Here is a 24,598-nt window from a genome sequence, read left to right on the forward strand (position 1 = left end):
TCATGCAACTGAATTCTCTCGAATCGACTTATATCAGTAGTTGACAGTTGGAGAACTACGATAACGTTTAGACAGCATTGCTCATCACGCTAGTTATGAAAATGACATCGACATTAACTTCCGAAGTCACTGACGGTACTAAAATCCACCGTTGGAATCAGCGGATTGCTGCTTTTATAGGTAAATGTAGACAATACTGCTTTTAACGATCATTTTAAGTTGCAAAATATTAATAATAATTAAATAAATATTGAATAAAATAATAATAAAAGTAATTACTCAAGAGTTAAAACAATATATACCAAAAAATACTAAATTAAAAATTCTTCTGAATTTTTGTTGAAATAATATTTTTTCTACAAAGATAGACTCTAATTTTATTATCTCAAATTAATTATACATTATTTCAATAGCTCAAAATAATTATATAAAAATAAATAATTATATATAAAATAAATGATTATACAGAATTTCAATAGCACAATTTTAATTTATTTATTACACAATGCTTTGCCGTTTATTTTTGGAACATTAAAATAACTGACAGAAAAATTTTCCAGCTTCGATAAATAAAGCATTATCATATGCTTAAATCAAATTAATGGCTTGATTGCCAATTAGCAAGAACAGAATAATGGAGCAACTACAATAATGGAGTGACCGTAAAAAACAATAAATGTGCTGCAGCTGCAGCAATTCGGAAACTCCGGAAACAATAGTGTTATGAAATGCGTCCGTATAATTTACATCAAAAATAATTATACGACTAACAAACAAATTGCATTGAAATCATAATACATACGAAATAAAGGTGATTTTTTATTCCAAATTAAGTCAAAAAGAATAAATATCCTTTGTGTAAAACTTCACTTTTGAAAAAAACCGATTATAAAAATTGCCAAATTACATAGATAATATATTTATAATATATAAAATATATAATATATACATATATAATATTTAGAATATATTTACATTTTCTAGAAATTTGAATAATTTCTAACGATCTTGTATAATATAATATCGAACTCATCTCATAATTTATATATATCACACATTTTTATTTTATTAATTATTTTAAAAAAGGTATTATTTTGCCTTTCTTTCTTTCTACACTTTTCAGTACACGCGCACGTGTATGTATATGTGTTGTTTACAAGTACAAGTACTACAAGTACTACAAACGTTCTTAATTAGAACTGTGTCTATAACCATAATTCTTATGTAAAGTTTTTGAATACAACTTTTAAGCAAATATGCAGAGTATCCTACCACATACATGTTTTAATTCTTAATTAAAAGAACAAAAAATGAACAATTGAGACAAAGTTGATAATTAAATTACACAGTCATAGCCTGCAAAATAATTATTATTTAAAAAGATGTTGAATAATTTCTTATAAATAAATAAGACGAGATTGCTTTCGCAAAGAATTATTGTCTTTTATTCAGAAAAAATGAATGCAAAAATTTCAAATGCGAAATTGAGCCTTTTTGGAGAAGAAAAAAGACTACTTCTTTTTTTCAAAGAAAGCTCATCCACGGTTTTTCATCCGTGATTTTTCCGTGGGACAAAGAGCAAGTACCGAGGCAGAGACTATAGGAATTCTTTTAGAATACTGGATCCATATATAAGGCCAATGTTCTGAATAGTCCCCTCTTGTCTAATACTCTCAACGACAAATGTTGAAACTGGGACTTGAGAAATTCTTTCAGAACACTGGATAGATCCAGTGTTCTGTATATTCTTCTCTTGTCCAAAAAGTCCCAAGGACAATAACGTGTCTGCATCAAAACGAAGTTTGAGATGGAACACTTGTAGAATTAATAGCGGATAAGATATGACGCGTTACTTGGTAATTTGAACAGCAATTTAAGATAGAATAGCAATTCGTCTTGCTCTCTGAAACTAACGTTAAAGTAAGTTGGTAGTAGATTAGATCCAGTATGGTGGATTGCTCAATAACTTGGACCCAAAGTAAAGCAAGAAGCCTTATCGAAACACTATAGAGTTGATGTAATGATCGATTGATTAAGTATGACATTTCACTTGATAATTTAGGCAGGAGCCCAAGATAGAACAGAAAGATTTGTTAAGAATTCTGAAATTGATGTGAAACACACACCAATAAAATAAATCCTTTGGTTATTGATTGTCGCGACAATAATCTTGAAAAGAAAGAGCAGTGTATTACGTTTCATCCCTACGTGAAGCTCTTTCAAGGCTACATTTGATATCCGATGTACTCGTTTTCGAGAGATTGTCTCCGAGTACTTTTTTGTTCGTCAACAAAAGCAGCATCTTTGAAGATTGACAACTGTTGTCAAGTTGTATAGTCGTGTTGCACGGACAGCTTTGCTAATTAATTAATTATCTTATCCCCTTAGCTTTATTAAAATTATCTTTTCTTAAATAATGTTTGCTATTTATGATTTGCTATGGAGCAAGAATGAATGCGATAGTCTGTTAATTACGCGGAATTCGAATATATATCGATCTGCGGATGTAACAATACAATATATATATATATATATTTTGTTGTTTTATATATATATATATATATTTATGAATTAAAAATTGTATAAAGATTATATGCTTTCTATGCAAATTAAATTTTTCTAGATAACTATTTTCATTATGTGTATGCATATATATTAAGAAGCATTTTTTAATATTATTATAAAAATATGTTCATAATTAAAATAAAATAAAAGTAGATCGATAAAAAAGATCTAAAAGTATCCTTATTACTGCGAGATATATCGTATTTAAAAACGTAAACTTTAGCCAATTATATAGTCTAAACATTTTAAAAACGATTTTTTTCAAGTATCATCAAAAATCCATCATTAACAGATAATGTGTCAGAAATTTATGCATATAAATTACACACACGCACAATGCATATGCATGTATATACATACCAACACAATAAAATTTTTACACATAAATAATCTAAAAAGATAAAATACAATTTAAATAAAAATAAATAAAATTAAAATAAATATAATTTAAATAAAAAAGAATCTTTGGTTTATAATATTTATAAAAAGACAATAATAAAAATCAAGTATATTTATCTGAAGTAAATTTAAATTTTTGATATGCTAGTAATATATATCGGCGATGTTCTAGAGTTTATTTAATTTACTACATAGTAAATTAACAACCCTTTCGTTTGAAAATTTAGCCTCTCTCGGTGGTTTCGCTCTTGGTGTCACACTCGGTTGGAATTCTAGCGCAGGAGAGGTCCTTCGAAATATCTTAAACGCTAACAGTATCGAGATTGGCCTTATCGGTAGTATCTTGAATGCCGGTGCCTGTATCGGTGTAATGTTCGTGCCTTTCTTTATGAAGTATCTCAGCCGTACCACAATCATATTTTTGACCATGCCAGGATTTATCGTTGGGTGGACGTTTATCTGCTTGGCCGACCAGAAAGTATGCTTTCACGTGCCATTTTGTTAAATCTTAAGTTCTGCCAAAATGCCATTTACATATAATAGACTGTATGAAATTAAAGTGAAAGCAAATTTGCCCTCTGTCATTAAAGGAGTCTTAAAGCATGAAGCACGAATTTTACCTTGTCTCATTATTGAATTTCATTTTAACGTCGGAAAATGATCAAATTAGTTCAAATATTGGAGCACAATTTTAATATATAAATAAAATATTGTATTAAATTTTAAAGAAGAGACTTGTAAAAATTTATATTAATGCTACAAATATAAAAATCCTATGTATAAAATTATATGTAATTTATAACTTTTTAAATATGTATTATTAATATATCAAATATTTTCATAGATTTTGCTTCTCATAATTGGTCGGCTGATATGTGGTGTGAGTGGTGGAGCATTATGCATTCTAATTCCAATTTATATTGCGGAAATAGCAGATAAAAATTTACGAGAACAACTTCTTATGTATTTTCATCTCTTGATCAACTGCGGAATTATGTATGCTTTTGTGGTCGCCCATATTTTAGAGGAGCACGATGCTATATGGAGGTATTTACACAATATTGATGTGATGTACGCAAAATTTATAAACTTAATTATAATAATCAAATAATAATTACTGACTAGAAAAGCACGTTGATAACGTGCAATATTTTCTAAATATTGTCCAGATAATCAATTCTTGAAACTTTATTATATCATTAATTTTTTATTCAGCTAGTCGCGATTAAATATTTTTCTCATTTGCTTTTCTCTTTCAATTTTTTCCAAGAGAGAAAAGAAAGGTATAAAAACATCTGAAATTAAATTGTATAATTATTGATATTATTAATGGTATTATCTAAAAGAAATATGACACATGGCAGAGATTGATTTTCTGAAAATATTAAATATTGCGATTCGGCTTCTATTCGCATCTAATCGTCATTTGATTAATGAATTATATCATTAATTAATTTTAATTATAATAATCACATTTCAAATTTATCATTTTAAATTCATTAATTATATTTTCATAAATTTTATTCAAAGTTTAAACTTATTAAATCTTATTATCAAATCAATAATTATCAAATTTTATTCAATTATCGATTATTCGAATCTCATTTATATCCTGTGCTAAATAGATAATAAAATTTTTATATTAATAGCACATTAATATATACTATCTTTAACTTAATTATAATTATCAATAAATAATATTCACACATTCATGCATTTGTTATCACATTTTTAGCGATATCGCATATTTTTTATATCAATCTTAATCAATTATGTGAAATATAGAAATTAAATCAGAATTAAACTTCAGGAAAACTTATGAATCGTTAATAATTAGATATAGCTTTATCTGCGCTGTGACGTGCCTCCTGATTGCATTAATAAATCTAGTGCCTGAGAGCTCTCTCTATTATCTTATGAAGAATGACGAAATTAAAGCCAGAGATTCTCTAAAATGGTACCGTGGCCAAATTTATGAAGATGACGTCGAAATGAAAGAATTAAAATATCTCGCTATTGTAAACCATTCAAAAAAGGTAAAATGTTTAATTTTTTATGGTAACTATCCAAAAAGTTATACTTATAATATTACCCATACAGATATAAAACTACAAAAATAAGATCATCATAAAACAAATTTCATTAAAATAATCTATTTTTAAAAAACATGATCATCTCTAAAAAACATGATCATCAATTTAAGTTTAGTATTTAGTAGTTATTGTAAATTAATATAAAGATCTTTAGAAACAAAATGCTATTGCAGAGCATTATAAAAGATACTATGATATAAATAAAATACTATGTAAAAATTATTTTAATTCTTCTATAAAAATTTATTTGTTTCCTATAACTTATCATTAAGAGACCCTAAAATATAAAATTTTTCTTTACAGAGCACAATGAGTATCTTAAAAAATCGATATATCGTAAGTTCCTTCTTCACGTGTTTCTTCGCATTCTTGGCCCAGCAATTGAGCGGCGTTAATATTATGATCTTTTACGCATTGACGCTTTTCAATGTCGGCGGATCAGGCGATTTAACTGCAAGCGAGCAAACCATCGTTATTGGCAGCATACAAATACTGTCTTGTTTCTTAGCTACGAGTTTGATAAATATGGTCGGACGTCGAATATTACTAATTACATCTTCGATGCTTATGGGACTGTTCTTGATGCTGTTAGGTAAACAATTTCCGATCATGATAATAATACTCATTAAAGCAGATAATAACTACAATAATGGTTAAAGATTTAAAGCATTTTATTACGGACAACATAATATTCTAAATAAATGCATGCTGAAAATGAAATGTCAATCAAGATATTGCTTATTATGCTATAACTCATTGTAATTTGTAAATTCTTTATAACAAAAAAGATTTCATTAATCTTTTCATTTTTGCGAAAATTCTCTGAATTTTCTCTCTCTCTCTCAAATAAAATATAAATTTTTATTAAAAGTGATACATGTAACAAAGGTAAATAATGTATAAAATTCAAAATTTGTCAAGAGAGAGAAAGAAAGTAGCTGAAAATTCTTTTGTCATCAGTATTTTCAATTTACAATTTTTTTGCTTTGCAAGGAAAATTTAGTTTAACTTCTTTTTTCAGTATGTTTATATTGAAAAATGAAAACGCAATATAATAAAAATACTTAAGACAGTATTTAATCACGTTCTATTTCGAAATGAGTTACAATTTTACAAAAAAGCTATCTTTATTTATTTTGCTTATAAATATTGATACGTGTTATAGATACGTGTTATAAACCGTGTAACCTAGTCTTTTACTGGTTTAATTGAACACTGCATCCTCCAATTAGTTTTTGAAAAAAGTATCGCCACATCACGTCTATTAAATATATCTACAGAAATTATGGCTATGTTCCAATATAAAAAATATTGTTTCCACTTAATAATGCTACTCGTTTTGATATCTGTAGCAAATATTATTACATGAATGCAGAATCATTCATATTTTAATAATTCGTAAAAACCTACTTACTTTTTTGTGAAAATAAAATAATATTAATATATTAGCAGTAAATTTCATGAAACTAACATAGAATAAAATCTCTTTTCTGATTATGTATTTTCAGGATGGTTTTATGAATTGAGGGACCAGGATCCAGAATACGACGATATTTATTTCTGGATGCCGCCGACATGGACAGCCCTTTTTTTTGCCGCTTTTAATATCGGTGTCGGCCCGATATCATGGGCGCTGTTGGGTGATATCTTTCCAATGCAAATAAGGGAGACTGCCGTTGCGTGTGCTGCCACTTTCAATTGGTTGTTATGTTTAATAGCAACGATGACCTTTGGAGAAATGCTGGATGCTCTCGGTGTTACAAAGACCATGTGGCTCTTTGCTGGCTTTTGCTGGCTAGCCGGAATCCTTTGCGCCCTTCTTGTAAAGGATACTCGCGGTCACAGTTTGGCTAAAATACAAGAGAGTTTTGGCATCGATAATAGACGAGAAGAAACGAATAGCGAAGAGCAAACTTGAAATATCAAATGAATTACAGAAATACAGAGATGAGAATTTTCTGCCAATTTTGAAGAAAAATTTACTGCAAAATATTTTTAATATATCGTACAGTGAGTACAGTAGCTATTTAATAATCTTAAATTTAATAGTCTTTAAATTTTTGTTTCTAAAAACTGATTTTATTTTGCAATTTAATATAAGCTCACTCAAACTGTCAGAAGAACTAAAAAGCTAGTTTAGAAAATTATAATTTTATAAATCAGACAAATAAATATACGGTATTGTATGAGCTAATTCCAAATCATTAATTAATGCTGTTGCAATGAATAATCATAAAAGATTCGATTCGATAAATCAGCCAATATTAGAGTTAAGATACAAGACAACTCAAGAAAACGTACTCAATAAATTTGTCGATTTAGCCATCAGTCATCAAATAAAAATATGACGATCCAGCAAGAAAACATATTACCTCATTCTGCAATCGCGATATTGGATGCAGCATCCACGTCATCCACGTTCTGGCGTTCTGCCAGAAAACGGAAATTCGCTGTCGTATTTTGTTTCGAGCTGAAATATCGCTAACAGATGTACTTACGCGACAGTTTTCTCTCTCGTCCAGCCTTTTGACAAAAATAACACGACTGCAAAAGCTACTGGCAGAATCGAAGAATAATTTAAAGACTATTGATTTACGTGCTATCTTGTCTATACATTATCGAATTTGTCGTTACATTTCGCAAAAATGCAAATGCGATCAGTTGACCATATATCTAGAAAAACATGATTTATACGGTTACCGTAACTGAATGCAAAGATTAAAAATTAAATGCAGATTAAATGTAAATCACACTGAAAAAAACATCTGATCGCACGAACTGGAAAACTAATAAATTCAACCAATTAATTTGTTCGAAATTGAATCAAAAAATCAGAATTCTGGTAAAAATTACCTCATTACATTATATTGTAATAATATTTTTTCTGGTTGAATTTATTAGAGAAATTATAATTGTAATTTGACTACAAAGAAGATTGATTTGATTAGAATTCTAATAATTTCTGATACCTGTAATTATATATATATATATATATATATATATATATATATATATATATATAAAGAAAATTTTTAAATATTATACATATAATCATGCATATGTCATTATATATATATAAAATTATAAATAAATATATGTGTAATCGAGAGAGAGAGAGGGGGGAGAGAGGGGGGAGAGGGGAGAGGGGGGTGGGAGGGAAAGGAGGGAGGGGGAGAGAGGGGGGAGAGAGAGAGATGATGTATATAACACAAAAAAATCTGTAAAATATAACCAGTATATTAATTATTGAAAATTAAATTGTAGAATTCAACTTATCAATACTAACGTATATTAAAATCGAATAGCAAAATGTTACACATATATGTATCTTCACTTTGAGTTTGATTTGAATCAGCTATCATTGTAGATTTTTGAAGAGTGGATAAAATCGGAAATGTTCCCGAAATTCTCTGAATTGAGATCAAATTTCGCGAAAGCAATTAACCGATACATTTCAAAACTTTTAAACATTTTACATGTCTCCGTGCTGATTGGATTAATTTCCGGAATAATGTAATCTCAGTTTAGTACTTAATTAGAAGTTCTGCTCTCAAAGATAGCATACACGGCTTGCTTAGCAATTTAACTTTATATATATATATATACTGACACACAACATACACACGCATATGAATCTATCTCTATGTGCATGTACATGTCCATGAGTGTATATTATTTTAATTTCAATAAACACTTCCTTTCTTAATTCTTGTTCTTGAGTATCATGTTTCTTAGATATGTGTAAATAAAATATGTTCTTCGATATTATGCTTCAGTTTCCATAAAGTGTTTTCTTTATTGTTTCTTTTCTCGAACAAAAGAAATTTCGGTTACAAAAAACATGTCGGAAGAATAAAAAGCATTAAACTATGAACAGCCAAAGAAATGATGTCATTAAATAAAAAAACCATTTTCTATATGGAAGCAAACATAATGAATATTATGTTTATATAATTAAAATAAAATATAATATAAACACGTTATTATGATATTATAGTGCATACATTTCATATATATCTTTCTGCAAAATTACGAAGCATCGATTTATTGATGATAAAGAGTCATCATAATCTTGTGAAATAATTATGTAAAGAGATTACTCTACGCCACAAAATTGACAACCTAAAATAAAAAACATGATATTAAATTTATCTTTTATTGCGATGACATTTTCATGTTTCTAATTTGCCTATTTGTCAATTCTTACCATCTGTGTGAGATTTTATCCAATTTATGTAAGCTCCTACACGTACATACATAGCTGGTGTGTCTGAAGCACAGCCTACACCTCTAGATGTTATACCAACTAATACAAGCCTTCTTGTAGTAGGATCCTTCCATAAGAGAGGCCCGCCGCTGTCCATCTGTGGCAAAGCATATAGAAAAAAATGTCATAACTTTGAGATGCTTTATATATCACTGTTCTTGAATACATAATCATATCTTTGCATTAATAACAATCAAGCAATAAAAAATGTTTTTTTTACTTGACAAGTATCCTTTCCCGGAGTGTAAGTGCATATGTTTTTGCTAGTTATGTTAACATCATTATTATTAGAATAAGCTTCTTCGCATTTTTTTAGACTTATCACATTTAAGGGTACTTTTTGTAGCACCTCAGATTTGCGGCCGGCATATTCCAATAAACCCCAACCTGATGATTGAATAGTATTAGAATAAAATCAATAACCGATATTAATATATGTAATGAGAGGTAATAATAATAAGAATAATTAAAAAGTACTAACCCAATGCCGTTACAAAATCACCACCGAACGAGTCACAACTATGTTGAAAAGGTAAGCAGACTGGACCAACCTCAGCACTATATTTTATAACGCCTTTAATCTTACAAAGAGCTATATCTTCTGCATCGAGTCTAACTATTTCGATCACGCGAAGCAATTCAGCATTGGTCTCTTTACCTACCCGCGAAATAATATATACATATATAAATCTATACAAAAAAATTTGCGTTTCTCCAAAAATCTTAATATTAATGATTACTTAATACTTTGTTCATTTTTACATATTCTATATATGTATATATACAATATTTTAAACTGCTATTAAACATTAAAACTTATCAAAATATTTTTATAACAAAAAATCGATTCTAATCAAATATGAAAAATTTAACTTTTTCATGCGCGCAAACAATTTTTGTAATAAAAAGTATCTATATAAATTACACGTTCCCCAAAATCATCCGATCATATTGTATTACTATTTTTTGAATACATATAAAAAAAAGTATTGCATAGAAATATCTATTAATGTTTATAAATATTTTACGAAAAGTTATATAAGAAATATTAAATATAAAAAGAATGACGAACTTGTGCTAGTTAGTATATAGATAATAAAGTGTAAGAATAAATTAATGATATTTATGTTTATATAAGTTGTGTGAGACAATTTTTTAATCGTATTAATCTTGTATTGATAAAAGCACCATTTCGAAATGGAACAGTATGATTATTTTTAATACTTTCAGCATATCGTCCATTTATTCTTACACATTAAAAATTAAAACAAGTTTTCATTACTATTTTTGTTATATTTTAAATCGTCAACATAACTTTTTAATAATGCATTTATAAGAAAATATTGAGGTATCTTTTTCTTTTTATTTCTATTCGTATAATATACTAATTCACTTTTGTCAAAAAATTTAAAAATAGCTTTGTGCGTGATTATCTTTCTCTGGCTTTTTCCTTGTGCACATCACTTTGAAATTCCGTCAATATTTAATTTTATTATAGCTCTGTCTTTCAATTATATTTGTATTCTTACAGATACAAAAAGAATTATATGACTTATGTTTGTATTATTGCGACCACACATAAACGTTTATCTGTATTCTATACTTTAAATACTAATTAGATGCTTATTTCAACGATTACTTGTAGATACATCGTGTTCACCAACAACAACGGCAATTTCTTTAGGAGTCTTATTATTTAGACAATGAGCTGCCGTCAGTACGTAAGTTGAACATATTATAGTAGCACCACAATATATTTCGTTCTGCAGGTTAACGATCCCAGCCATCATAGGATATTCATTTACTCCAGTTTCATTACCACCTACTATTCTAGTCTACACAAGCAAATTAATCGAAAGGTTTCGCCGATAAAATCAAATACATATATAAAAGTAGACTTGAAGAAGATTAATACGAAGATTAAAAAGGACACATATTAAAATTCTAACGAAAATTAAATATTATATACCAAACTTTTTCAATATAAATTATATATAGTAAGTTAAGCTTATCATATTATTTATTGTGCAAGATTTTATATTAACTTATTTAACTTATTATTATTATAATGATCGAGTTTGCGAGAGAAGCAATGAGCGAGTGAGAGAATGAGCGCAGCATCTGCGGTGACAAAGTACTAAGCTTTGAATAAAATGTCAATATACATATCAAAAACTTAAGAATTATCGCAGAACATATTTGTAATTGATAAAAGAAAAAAATATGTATAGTGTTACATATTACATATTACATGTATTATTAATAAAATGTAAAATATCGAAGAAAAAATTTTGATTTTAAGAAATTTCGTAATATTATTAGAAAAATATTGTCTTATATTACATTTGTGTCTTACAAATATCCCTACGATTAATTTTAAGTGTCGTATTCCTTAATTACGCGTATCTAACGATTTGTTACGATGCGCGGATGGCGAGAGAGAAACAATGAGCGTAAATCATGAAATTTGGTTGAAATGTGCAAATAAATTCTAGCTGCTCTACAAATACATTAAAAGACAAAACTTGCAAAACAATATAGAATTATTTAACTCTTGTTATTTTCTTATTATCAAGAAATTTAATGATCTTTAAAATTACCGCATTTAATTCTGAGTTATAAGTTTCGTTTTTTATTTGTTATTTCCATTATTTATATGATTGACTTTATTGTTTTGTATGTTAATTTAAAAACCTAAAGATTTTATATATATATTACATATATATTATGTTAATTAATTGTATAAACATATATATGTATATTCTCTATAGGCTTTCTCACTGAAAAATTAATTAAATTTGAATAAGAAATTAATTAGAATAAGTTCTAATATGAAATTATTAATTGTAATTATTCTTAAAATTTTAATGATTTTTTATTCTTTTAACATGATTAACAATGTTTTTTTGATGTAAATAATATATAGTAAACTTTCGAAAAAAATTTCATGTTAGATAACGATCTATTGTCCATTATTATAACGAATTTTGTATGTTATCAACTGACTACTATAGTTAACTTTATATTATATATATATAATCGAACAAACTTAATCAACAACAATTTTTGCACCTAATAGAGTTTGAGATATAAGAAATATTAAAGAGTTCAGAATCGAAATATTTATAAATTTGAATGATAAACTCAACTTGTTATATGTAATTTGCATCAAAAATTTGATTTGCAATATATAATTTTTGTTACAATATTTATTGATAAATGCATATATTGTTTTAATATATAAATTTTTTATGGTATTAAGATTCCTCAAGTCTATTTTTATATTTCTAAATAAGTAACATTTCTAATTCAAGAAATATGATTAACTTTTGAAGACTTAATCGAATTAAAATATTATTAATAAACAACTTTATAGTTGATTATAAGCTAAATATTATAAAACTAATATTTAATAATTATAAATAAATAATTAATAACCTATATAATAATTAATATATATATATATATATATATATATATATATATATATATATATTGCATCCTCCCAAAATGCATTTAAACTTACTGGTTTTTTTTTACCACAGCTGCAATTTCCATGAACCTTTTTTGCTTGAATTGTGCAAAAAAATTTACCTGGTTGCGAGTGACGTGATGAAAAAAATGTTATAATCGGATTTATTCCTTCGATAGTAATTGTGCCTTTACCACAATATGGCAGCGCTTCTTTTCCTTCAAATTGGATAGAAAGACTCTGTTGTTCACATCCCGTAGTATTCTATAAAATATATTAAATTATTTATATTCTCTTTTCTATTTCTATACATAGTCTATAACTTTATTACATATTATTACATATATAATATATATATATATATATATAATACTTACATATAATATTACATTTAATATATAATGTTATATATTATATAATATTTATATACAATATTATACAATATTTATATATAATATTATATATATTATATATATATATATATATATATATATATATATACATATATAATTTAAATAAATTCAATTGCTAAATGATGCTTATGCATTTTTAATGAATAATAAATCTCTCTGTGAATCTTAAACAAAACACACATATAGATATACATACACACACACATATGTATGTTATGTATTATTTACATAAAAATTCATACAATTGTATACAAACTTACGGTTGGTAAATCAACATTACAATTTATTTCCACATAATTCATTATTTGCCACCTACAATTTGCTTCTCCTTTGGTTTTTTCAGGGTAATTGGGATTATTCACATGATATGTTTTGTCAATTTCTAAATTTCCCGAATAGTTGCAACTTTGTTTCGTCTCAGTTAATATAAATAAAAGCAGCAGCAAGCCAAATAAAACTGCTTTGATTAAAATAATTATAATTATTTTATATATAATTATTATACATATACATTATAATACATACATCTGCATGTTTCTGTCACTTTATATATATATATATATATATATATATATATATATATATATAATAAATATCATTCGTTTATCTTTATTTAAAGTCTATAAAATAGAGTATACATATAAATACATATAAAAAATAAAATATTGATTTTTAATTTAAATTATTTAAATTTATATTATGTTATTGATTCAATTACATTAAGTTTTGTCATATATATAAATAGTAGAGATAAACAAATGATTTTTATTCAGACATTTATCTGTTCGATTTCGAACAATCAATTCAATATCTGAATTCCCTATGTATTGGGATTATATCAAAAAATTAAATTTATAGAAATAATTATTACACTATTAGCGCTCTTTGCAAGCTTTATATAGTTTTTACGATTAAAATAAATATGAGATAGATAGCGCATTGCATAAAAACTAATAATTAATAACTATTGGACATTACTCTTGTAATTTCTAGAATGTTATTGTAATATTTCTTGTAAAATATCACAATTATACATATCCCATTCTTACAATATCTGTACAATATACATTAGAATTTGCAAGATTATAACATTGCTACAATATAATTGATATATTTCGTGTTATATCAATTAAGACATATGGATTATAATATTTAAAAAACAGTTTTTTTGTAACCAAAAATTATTTCTTGACAAATATGTAAATGTTTATTTAACATTAATATTAACAGTATATAAAACATGTAAAAAATTCTTTTTATGAATATTAAATATATTTTATAAATATTAAATATTAAAACACAATCAAATAATATAAATAAGATATAATTGCAATATTATTATTGCCATTATAATTAACTTTTCAAGAAAAGAATAAAAGATAAATTTCCTCTTATAATTATCTCTTATATGCATCATATTTATCTTTATCCTTATCCATTATTTATAATAGAAATAAAATATAATAATATAACTATAGAAATTAGAAGTATATAAAATACATAATAGAATTTGTATTTTGCTTCATATTGTATTTTTATTCATTTAGTTAGACTAGAATACTATTAATTTTTGCAATACTACTAATTGTTGCAAATATTTGAGTATATATAAAATATACAAGAAATATTCTAAATCATATAAATAAAGGCCTAAGTAACAAATATTCTACAATCTTTAATTTAAATAATTTAATTTAAATAATTTATATATATTTAATTTATATTTGTTAATTTATATAATAATAAATAATAAAATCATATAATTATTTGAATTATTTCATATACGATTCATTTAATATATTATTTCGAATTTTCACATACCCTTCATATTTCCACAGAATTTCCAACAAAACGCCATAATCAGAATACAAGTGTGTATTGTGACAAGTAAGTTTCGTAAATGATTAAACAAGTAGCTTGCAGCGTCTAAAGTATTATATATTGTGTCAAGTTTCTCTAACAAAATGTAAAAAAGCGGAATTGTTTCCTGGAAATAGCAATTCTGCTCTATTATTTTGCACAAAATGATAACGCCGATACGCATTACTGATATTGCAAAATATCGAAATTGCAAAACTTCGAAAATACAAAAGTATATACCAATTACATTTTGTTCTTATTTCTACACACATGCATAAGAACTAAAAGTATTAAATATGACTGTTATAATGCTAACATTTTATACAAATGTCGGAAATTTGGTGGCTTCAATTTCCGATGAAAAAATTAACATATAATATAAAAAAAAATAAAATAACATAAAAAATTTGCACATACATATGTTTTGTCTTTAAATATAATAACTTTGCTATGTTCATATAACTTGATCTATATTAAATTTTGAATGTATATATAATTTAATAAGAAGCATCCTCTCTTCAAATTACTTTAATATTAACATATATTGTCAAAATCGTGATTCTGAATAATCTTTAAAAGATTTTAGTTCGCTTATTATTAAAGCAAGCTAATTGATAATCTTTTCCTCTAATGCTTTCAGTTACTCTTTACATGAAGATCTATTTCAATTTTGTACGATGCTTTCAAACAACCACTATACAATGCTTTTAAGCATTTCCTTTTTTAACAGCTTTATATTTCTTGGCTTTATTTTTTCAAATTAAAATATCTATGAAAGAATACATTCTGAGGAAAAATAGTTTATAATATATGTATATAGAAGTAAATTGTAAATTATAAATATAAATTATATTTTTATCTAAATAATACATATACATATGCACATATACATGTGAGCGCGCAAGTATAAATTTTACCAATTATAGCGAGAGAAATTAATTTATGTGTGTAAATAAATATATAATTTTTTATTTAAAAATATATTTCAGCCAAATGCAAAGACTATAATTTAGAAAAGTGCTTACTAATTACATACACTGCCCTTGAATATTTTTCTTGGAAATATTTTCCTATCATTAAAGGTAATAAAGTTATTTTCAGTTATTATGATAAAACTCCTATTTTGTACCAATTTTGATGTAGATAAAAGTATTTTACGAAATAAAAAAGTAGATTCGAAGGACAAATAGCAAATATACGTGCGATATATTAGATCATAATTTATACAATATTTTATGAGAATCTTTAAGAAATTATGACAGATACAAGATAAAAACCAAATATGAACAAATTCAGTATTATAATGTAAAATAAGTAGTTTTAATTTGATTTAATTGCTTGATACTTTTTATATACATATACATATTGTTTTCATTTTGTAATAAGTTCGAATGCATGCACTATAATGAGTACTGTGCATATTAAATAAAAAGACTCTATTATGTATACAAATTTACAGTAGCATAATAAATATATATACACATATTTGTTCTAAAAATAATAAAAAAGGGAAACAATTTGTTGCAGATGCGCCTCCTTTATTCCTTATTAAATTAAGAATTATTAAGAAAATTGATTGAGAAAATTTATTTTATTAATATACACATGCGCACATATACATATAAAAATACTTCAATAATAATTTATACATATACGCTACCCATAGTATATGCTAAAATAAAAGGACATCACGCGCAGCTAATAAAATTATATTATTAAATTCATATTTCCGTGCTTCTCTGATCCTTACACAATGTATGTAGTACGGACATACACCAAATGAAGATTTTACCAACATCGAAGGAATAGATGTACTATGTAGTTTCGGGAGCTCTAAAATAAATATAGAGGCGCTGCTATGCAGGCATTCTGGATCCGTCATATGGTCGATGACATACTCACGCGTGCGCACAAAAGTCCCGCCTAGAAAGATTCGTTCCTCCATCTCGCATTACGTGCACTGTGCACTTGCGTTAACACGGAAATAGCAAATATTCCTTTAGAAAAGTCAGAAGATATTGAGCAGAATCGCTTCCACATTATTGGTTTTGAGAATTTACAATAGGTATGCATCGATATATTATGTTCTGTCATTCGTATTGTAACATATGTTTTCTGTGTTATTTCTGATAACTTTCTTTTCGAGATTTATTTTCGTTGAAGTATGGTCTAACATTTAGAAAATGTTAGGTTAAAGCCGCATGGCATTAACATCTTTTACATTTACAATAGTTAAAATCCAATTATAAATTAACTATTCAATGCATTTGCATGTTATTATTTTATTTACTCCAAAATGCAAAGTATACAATGTTCATAATATGGAGTATTATCTTAACAGCTTGCATTAATTTGAACATATTCTCATATGAATTATTTTACAATAATTTATTTCATTTATACTTATCATCGTTTTAGTCTTTTATTATTGTATATCTTATTTTAATTTTGTGTTATATGCTTAATTGTAATTTATATAATATATTCTTTATTTATATATATTAATTTATATATATTCTATATTCTTAAAATACTTTGTTATATGTCTTTAATGCATTATTGTATTCAAGCTTTATTTAAATTTCTGTTGTTCTGCTGATTTTTCTATCTGGAAAGATTTGTAAAACGTTCTGTTAATCATAAAAATATAATAGGTTTAATAAATATAATAAATTTTTGGAAAAACAATTTTAAAAATGTTTAAAAATGTATTAAAAGAAAGTTACAGAAACTTTATTTACTTATTGCAAGTTTTATATTACATAACTTGTACAAAAATGTTATAATTCACTTATAATTTGGAAATATAAGAAATATAAATATAGATGTATATAACACAATTTCTATTAAATAAAATATAATATATAACTTAAAAATATTCTAATATATATTCTAGAGTGAGGAAAAAGAGACGGGAGGAAGAGAGAGAGAGTGAGAGAATCTGTATATATGTGTGCATATGACACTATATATATTTAGTTACTTAATTCTAAAATACTGTCATCTAAGATACATATGAAAGAAATTTAAAAGTATTTGTGTACACACATATATCTTGAATCTCATATATACTTAATATGGATAGTCAATATATATATATATATATATATATATATATATATATATATATAAAATTATATATATTTATATTATAATTATATACTTATAATTATATATATTTTAAGTATTTAACTTACTTCATAATAATTTGCATAATATTTATGCTTTAGAATACATAAAAAAGTTAGAAATAATTTTAACAATATTACAGTATACATTATATTTATATAATTTATTTTAATTGTGCACTTAAAGTTCTCTTTTCTTTCTTAAGTTAATATTCTACTATGCCGCCAAAAAAGTCAATGGAAGAGACAGATCGGTTAACCCGTATAGCAATTGTGAATTCTGATAAATGTAAACCGAAACGATGTAGACAAGAATGCAAAAGATCATGTCCTGTAGTACGAATGGGAAAGCTTTGTATAGAAGTCAACCCAAATAGTAAAATAGCAGCTATTTCAGAGGAGTTATGCATTGGGTGTGGTATCTGTGTCAAGGTAATAATTATAACTATATTCTCAGTCATAACTATATCACATAATGTGCTTATAATATAATACAATTTATATATAATATTGATATAAAATATATAAAATGTTCTTTATTAACTATTTAAACATTCCTTAAAATTATATTATCATTAAATTATCATTATATTATCAAGCTTCAAATATCTTCTATATATACAATGTCTATCTTTATGAGTATTACGCAATAATAATTTTTAATAATGATACTAACAAAAATATATTCTTGCAGAAATGTCCATTTGAAGCAATATCTATTATTAATCTTCCTAGTAATTTAGAGAAAGAAACAACGCATCGCTATTCGAAAAATTCATTTAAACTGCATAGACTTCCTATTCCACGTCCTGGAGAAGTTCTAGGACTCGTAGGAACTAACGGAATTGGTAAATCTACTGCCCTTAAAATTTTAGCTGGCAAGCAAAAACCAAACCTGGGAAGATATTCTGTATGTATCCATAAAGTCGATTTAAATTATATATATGCATATATGGTTTTTCAATAATAAAATGGATAAAATTTTTTTTATTTGGATAGGATCCACCAGATTGGACAGAAATTTTGAGTCACTTTAGAGGTAGTGAATTGCAAAATTATTTTACTAAAATTTTGGAGGATGATTTAAAAGCACTTATTAAGCCTCAATATGTTGATCAAATTCCTAAAGCTGTAAAAGGTACTGTGCAGCAACTTTTAGATAAAAAAGATGAGTGCAAAAATCAAATGGAAATTTGCAAAATGCTTGGTGAGCAATAATGTTAATTATAATAGTTTTAAGTAAAAACTAAATATAAGCTATTTAAGCAGTGATAATCTTTTACATATTTTATACTTCTATTAAGATTTTCTTCTTTTTTTTTTAGATTTATTACATATACGCGATCGAGGTATTGAAGCACTTTCAGGTGGTGAACTTCAACGATTTGCTTGTGCAATGGTATGCATTCAAAATGGAGATATTTTCATGTTTGATGAACCTTCCTCATATCTAGATGTCAAACAACGTCTTAATGCTGCTAAAACTATTAGATCTCTCATTCATCCAGACAAGTAAAGATTTATTTTGTAAAACACTGTACATATATATTAATTTTTATTAAATTTTTAATATATTTATATTTTATATATCAGGTTTATAATAGTAGTGGAGCATGATCTGTCTGTTTTGGATTATTTATCAGACTTCATTTGTTGTCTATATGGCGTTCCTGGAGCATACGGCGTCGTTACTATGCCTTTTTCTGTAAGAGAAGGAATAAACATTTTTCTTGATGGATTTGTTCCCACGGAAAATTTACGATTCCGCGAAGAATCTCTTGTATTTAAAGTAGCAGAAAGTGCAACTGAAGAAGAAGTAAAACGCATGAATCATTATGAATATCCTACAATGACAAAAACAATGGGAACTTTTAAATTGAATGTTGAAAAAGGACAATTTACCGATTCGGAAATACTTGTTCTGTTAGGAGAAAATGGAACTGGTAAAACAACATTTATCAGGATGCTGGCTGGCAACTTAGCATTAGATGATGGCTCAGGTAAACTTAAATATAAGTATGCAAGATTGTATAGTCCATTATTAATCATTTTTATTTAGCAATTAAAAAAATTAAAATTTTATTTATTTCAAATTTATTTAAGATTTTATTTAACTCTATTTAAGACTTATATATATAATAAAAGTAAATCTTTTGTACCATTTTTAATATATATATATATATATATATATATATATAAAATAGTTAAAGATGTAAAATAAAATTTTATTTGCAAAAATCTTACTTTTGAAAAATTGACAGATATCTTTATGAATAATATATCTTTTTTGTCTTTTATACTTTTGGAAACTTTTATGAAATATTTGATAAAAGTCTATAGATTATATAATATTTTACATAAAATAAAACGATAAAATTATTGCTTTGCAGAAAGTATTCCTCAACTTCATATCAGTTATAAACCACAAAAGATAAGTCCCAAATCTCAAGGTATTGTTAGACAATTATTACATGAAAAGGTCCGAGATGCATATGTGCATCCACAATTTGTAACTGATGTAATGAAGCCTTTGAAAATCGACGATATTATGGATCAAGAAGTGCAAAATCTTTCTGGAGGAGAGTTGCAACGAGTTGCTTTAGCCCTTTGTCTGGGAAAACCAGCTGATGTTTATCTAATTGATGAACCATCAGCATACTTAGATTCTGAACAACGTTTGGTTGCAGCAAAAGTCATTAAAAGGTATTTAATTAAATATTTTTGATTGTGGAAATGCGCAATATGCATAAATAAATAAGAATTATAAGAATTGCACTTACATTTTAGATTTATATTACATGCAAAGAAAACAGGATTTGTAGTAGAGCACGATTTCATTATGGCTACATACTTGGCTGATCGTGTAATAGTATTCTCTGGTACACCATCTCTATCAACTACTGCCCATAGTCCTCAGTCTTTATACAATGGAATGAATAGATTTTTGAAGCTATTAGGTATTACTTTTAGAAGAGATCCCAACAATTTTAGACCAAGAATTAATAAAAATCAATCAGTGAAGGTATGTATAAGTTTTATTAATATACGTAAGGTTTCTCATATATTTCTTTGAGATTATATTTGCGAAAAATTTATTAAAAATTGCAATGTGTATATTTTTGCATACACATATAGTATTCATAAACACACACATACACACACACACACACACACATATATATATATATATATAAAATAAAATCTTATATATAATTTTAACTTTTTTTTATAGGATTTAGACCAAAAGAGGGCTGGACAATATTTCTTCTTGGAAGAATAAATACGTTCTATTTTCTACAAGTTAAATGGATGGCATATATAAAATATTATTGAAGAAGTTTTTTAATCTTTATACTTTTTAAATGATATTCAGAAATAAACGTATAATGTATATCATAAAATATTAATGCTTTGTTTTATGATATTCTGGAATTGATTATTTAACAGAAATATTATTCTCTTATGTGAATAAAGTAATTATTTTACTCTACAAATAATGCAAAATACGTATATAAGTTATAACAACAAAATAATAAAATGGATTATGTATATAAAAAATTAAAAACGAACATTGATTTTGTACTAGTATATTTAAGCTATGTAATTCGCATGTATCCGATATGAAAATAAAAAATAGCTGCAGTAGTGTACAATGGAATCTCGAAATAGTGCAAAACATCCTTTCCACATGTATTAAATCAGAGAGAAGACAGAGGTGTCATGATCATGGCCTGCTTTTAGATAATTCCTGAAAGGGATATGCCCTCTGGACATTAAAAATGTGAACTACAAAGCCAATGTCCACGAATGTTCTTAGAGGGTAACATATGTTACCCTCTTTTTAATGTCCAGAAAGAGCGTATCACTTTCAGAGATCACCTGAAAGCGGACCATGATACCTCTCAGTCTTCTCTCTGATAATATAAATAATATAAATAAAAATATAAATACGCGCGATCGCTTATTGACAATTTCATTAGTTTCATTTGTTTACGTTATGTTATCTCGCGTCTATCTACAGTTATTTATTTTATTCATTCAATAATTTATTTCATTTATTTATTTATTTTTCTTACGTGTTGGGCACTTTTTTTAATAATTATTAGCGGTTAACGAAATTTTATTTTTGCGTTTGGAGATTTAATATCATGAATACATACCCATGATTAAAGGATTAAGAAACTCACACATATGGCATATGACATATTATATAAATAATTTATGTTAATTACTTACCATATATCTCATTGATCCGTCCGTTATTTAAATCTTCTTTTTCTTTCTTGCTCTCTTTGTTGTTTCTCGTGGCACTTGCACTCACTCAAATTCCTCATGGCACTTGCACTCACTCGCGCAAATACTCGCAATTGCATTTAAAAAATAAATTCGACAATATACGAAGCGTATTGGATCACTACTTCAATTTACATAAATTATTATATACATATATGTATATATATATTGCAATGAAAATTCTCGAAGCGCATATTTCGCGTAATTTATTCATTTAATCAAGTAAGAATCGTCGAAACAGAAATCTAAAATAATAAATTATAGTTTCGATGTAAAATTGATTTTTACAAGAAATTATTACTTTAATGATATATATTTATAGAATCATATATATAATTCGTCCGCGACGCTTTATCTCGTTCTATTTTTCAATTATAAATATTATAAATTATTAATATAATTTTCAATTATAAATATAATTTAGATTTAAAACGTACAGCAAAACAAATCGAATCATAAATCGATGTAATTAACATAATGAAAAGCTTCGTAATAGATCAATCCTTTAACAAATATTATTTAATTAATCTATATAATCTAAAACACTCCTATACGCTTTAATATTCCGTGTATAATGTTAAAGTACGTAAAATATTTCGACAATGAATGGACAATAACACGTTCGGCCTTGGCGGCGTATGACGCGCTGTATTTACATGTACGGCCTTAATATCAGTGATGCCAGATTCCGGCCCTTCGGTAGCATGGAGGGGATAATAGAAAGAGACAAAACATGATTCTCTTTCGCTTTCTTTGCGAGAAAAGAGCGAGAGAGAATCATGTTTTGTCTCTTTCTATTATCCCTTCCATGCTACCGAAAGGCCGGAATCTGGCATCATTGCTTAATATCATTCATACGGCAACATTCGAGGAGTAAGGTGCGAAATACTTTATATATTGTCAAATTTTCTCTCTAAGAATAAAACGCAATCGCGAAACATAATTCGCCATGATAATTATAATTAATACTTGCTAAACTTTTAATTGTAATTATTACGCGATCGGGAGTGCCGTGCAAAGTGTCTTACGATCGTTGCATATATTAATCTTAATTAACTAATCTTAATTAATCTTGTTTTCGGGAGTGAATGTGAGTGCAACGAAGAAATAGCAAAGGAGAGGAAAAGCAAGTCTGAAAAAACACTGGGCAACGTACGGAGCAACAATATGCGGTAAGTAATTTATAAATTATTTATCATTTATATTTATCATTTATATTCAGACTATATTATATATATATCATTTATATATTAGATTTATATATATATATATATATATATATATATATATATATCATTTCTATTCAGATCATATTATATATTGCTTGTCCTTTTTTCATTTTCTCGGTAACGATTCTCTTTCCCTCTCTCTCCCTCTCTCTCTCTCTGATTCTAAATTATCTAAATTATTTAAATTTTTTAATTATATTAATATAACATATATAGAAAATATTCTGGATTTTATTTTAATATATTCAAAATATTCTCGTATTAATTAATACTTTTATATAGATAGTAATATTTTATAAACTTCTTCACAATAATATATTATTTAGATATTTTATGCATAAAGAACTCCATGATGAATTGTTAAATAAATAATCAATTTTAATCAATAAATTAAAATACTTCTATAATTTAATATTCTGCGCGTGTGTATTTTATAGTACATAAAATATTTCTCGGCAACGAATTATCAATAAAATCATGACTTTGACCTCGTAAACAGTAGCGCGTAGTTTATATGTTACGGTTTTACTATCATTTGCTCAGTGATATTCAAGCAGTAAGTAATGATGCGAAACGTTTCGTATATTAATTGTTTAATAAATAATTATTTAATTAATCTATAAATTATTTCTATAATTTAATATTCTGCGCGTGTATATTTTATAGTATATAAAATATTTCGGCAACGAATTATCAATAAAATCATGATTTTGGCCTCGTAAACAGTAGCGCGATGTTTATATGTTATGGTTTTGCTATCATTTGCTCGGTGATATTCAAGCAGTAAGTAATGATGCGAAACGTTTCGTATATTAATTAATTGTTTAAGAAATAATTATTTAATTAATCTATAAATTAAAAAACTTCTACAATTTAATA

General features: G+C 26.1%; 3 protein-coding genes across 4 annotated transcripts; 2 read left to right on the forward strand and 1 right to left on the reverse strand.

Annotated features, from left to right (window-relative positions):
* Nucleotides 1-8,023, forward strand: LOC145963144 (facilitated trehalose transporter Tret1). The gene is made up of 7 exons (XM_083084833.1): nt 1-180; nt 3,192-3,442; nt 3,809-4,011; nt 4,802-5,000; nt 5,361-5,649; nt 6,566-7,067; nt 7,380-8,023. Exons 1-6 carry the CDS (start codon nt 96-98, stop codon nt 6,973-6,975), a joined length of 1,437 nt encoding a protein of 478 aa, XP_082940959.1. The 5' UTR covers nt 1-95; the 3' UTR covers nt 6,976-7,067; nt 7,380-8,023.
* A 799-nt stretch (nt 8,024-8,822) lies between these two features.
* On the reverse strand, nt 8,823-15,156 carry Sp34 (serine protease 34). Of its 2 annotated transcripts, none has more exons than XM_083084419.1 (8): nt 15,031-15,156; nt 13,470-13,666; nt 12,851-13,060; nt 10,964-11,159; nt 9,806-9,982; nt 9,545-9,711; nt 9,265-9,421; nt 8,823-9,179 (listed from the first exon to the last, which is right to left on the reverse strand). In XM_083084419.1, the coding sequence occupies exons 1-8, from the start codon at nt 15,065-15,067 to the stop codon at nt 9,154-9,156; spliced, it is 1,167 nt and encodes a 388-aa protein (XP_082940545.1). In that variant the 5' UTR covers nt 15,068-15,156; the 3' UTR covers nt 8,823-9,153. The 2 variants fall into 2 exon arrangements, with proteins under 2 accessions (XP_082940545.1, XP_082940544.1); XM_083084418.1 differs by having other exon boundaries at nt 13,470-13,669.
* A 1,816-nt stretch (nt 15,157-16,972) lies between these two features.
* Nucleotides 16,973-21,855, forward strand: Pix (ATP-binding cassette sub-family E member 1 pix). Its single transcript, XM_083084512.1, has 9 exons — nt 16,973-17,134; nt 18,404-18,629; nt 18,892-19,107; nt 19,197-19,404; nt 19,523-19,709; nt 19,791-20,197; nt 20,588-20,900; nt 20,985-21,219; nt 21,430-21,855. The coding sequence occupies exons 2-9, from the start codon at nt 18,417-18,419 to the stop codon at nt 21,475-21,477; spliced, it is 1,827 nt and encodes a 608-aa protein (XP_082940638.1). The 5' UTR covers nt 16,973-17,134; nt 18,404-18,416; the 3' UTR covers nt 21,478-21,855.
* Nucleotides 21,856-24,598: the final 2,743 nt, after the last annotated feature.

This window comes from Camponotus vicinus, unplaced genomic scaffold, assembly GCF_025532165.1.
Source record: "Camponotus vicinus isolate PSW18456_S1 unplaced genomic scaffold, iyCamVici1.0 SCAF_12, whole genome shotgun sequence".
In the NCBI taxonomy this organism is placed as follows: Eukaryota; Metazoa; Arthropoda; class Insecta; order Hymenoptera; family Formicidae; genus Camponotus; species Camponotus vicinus.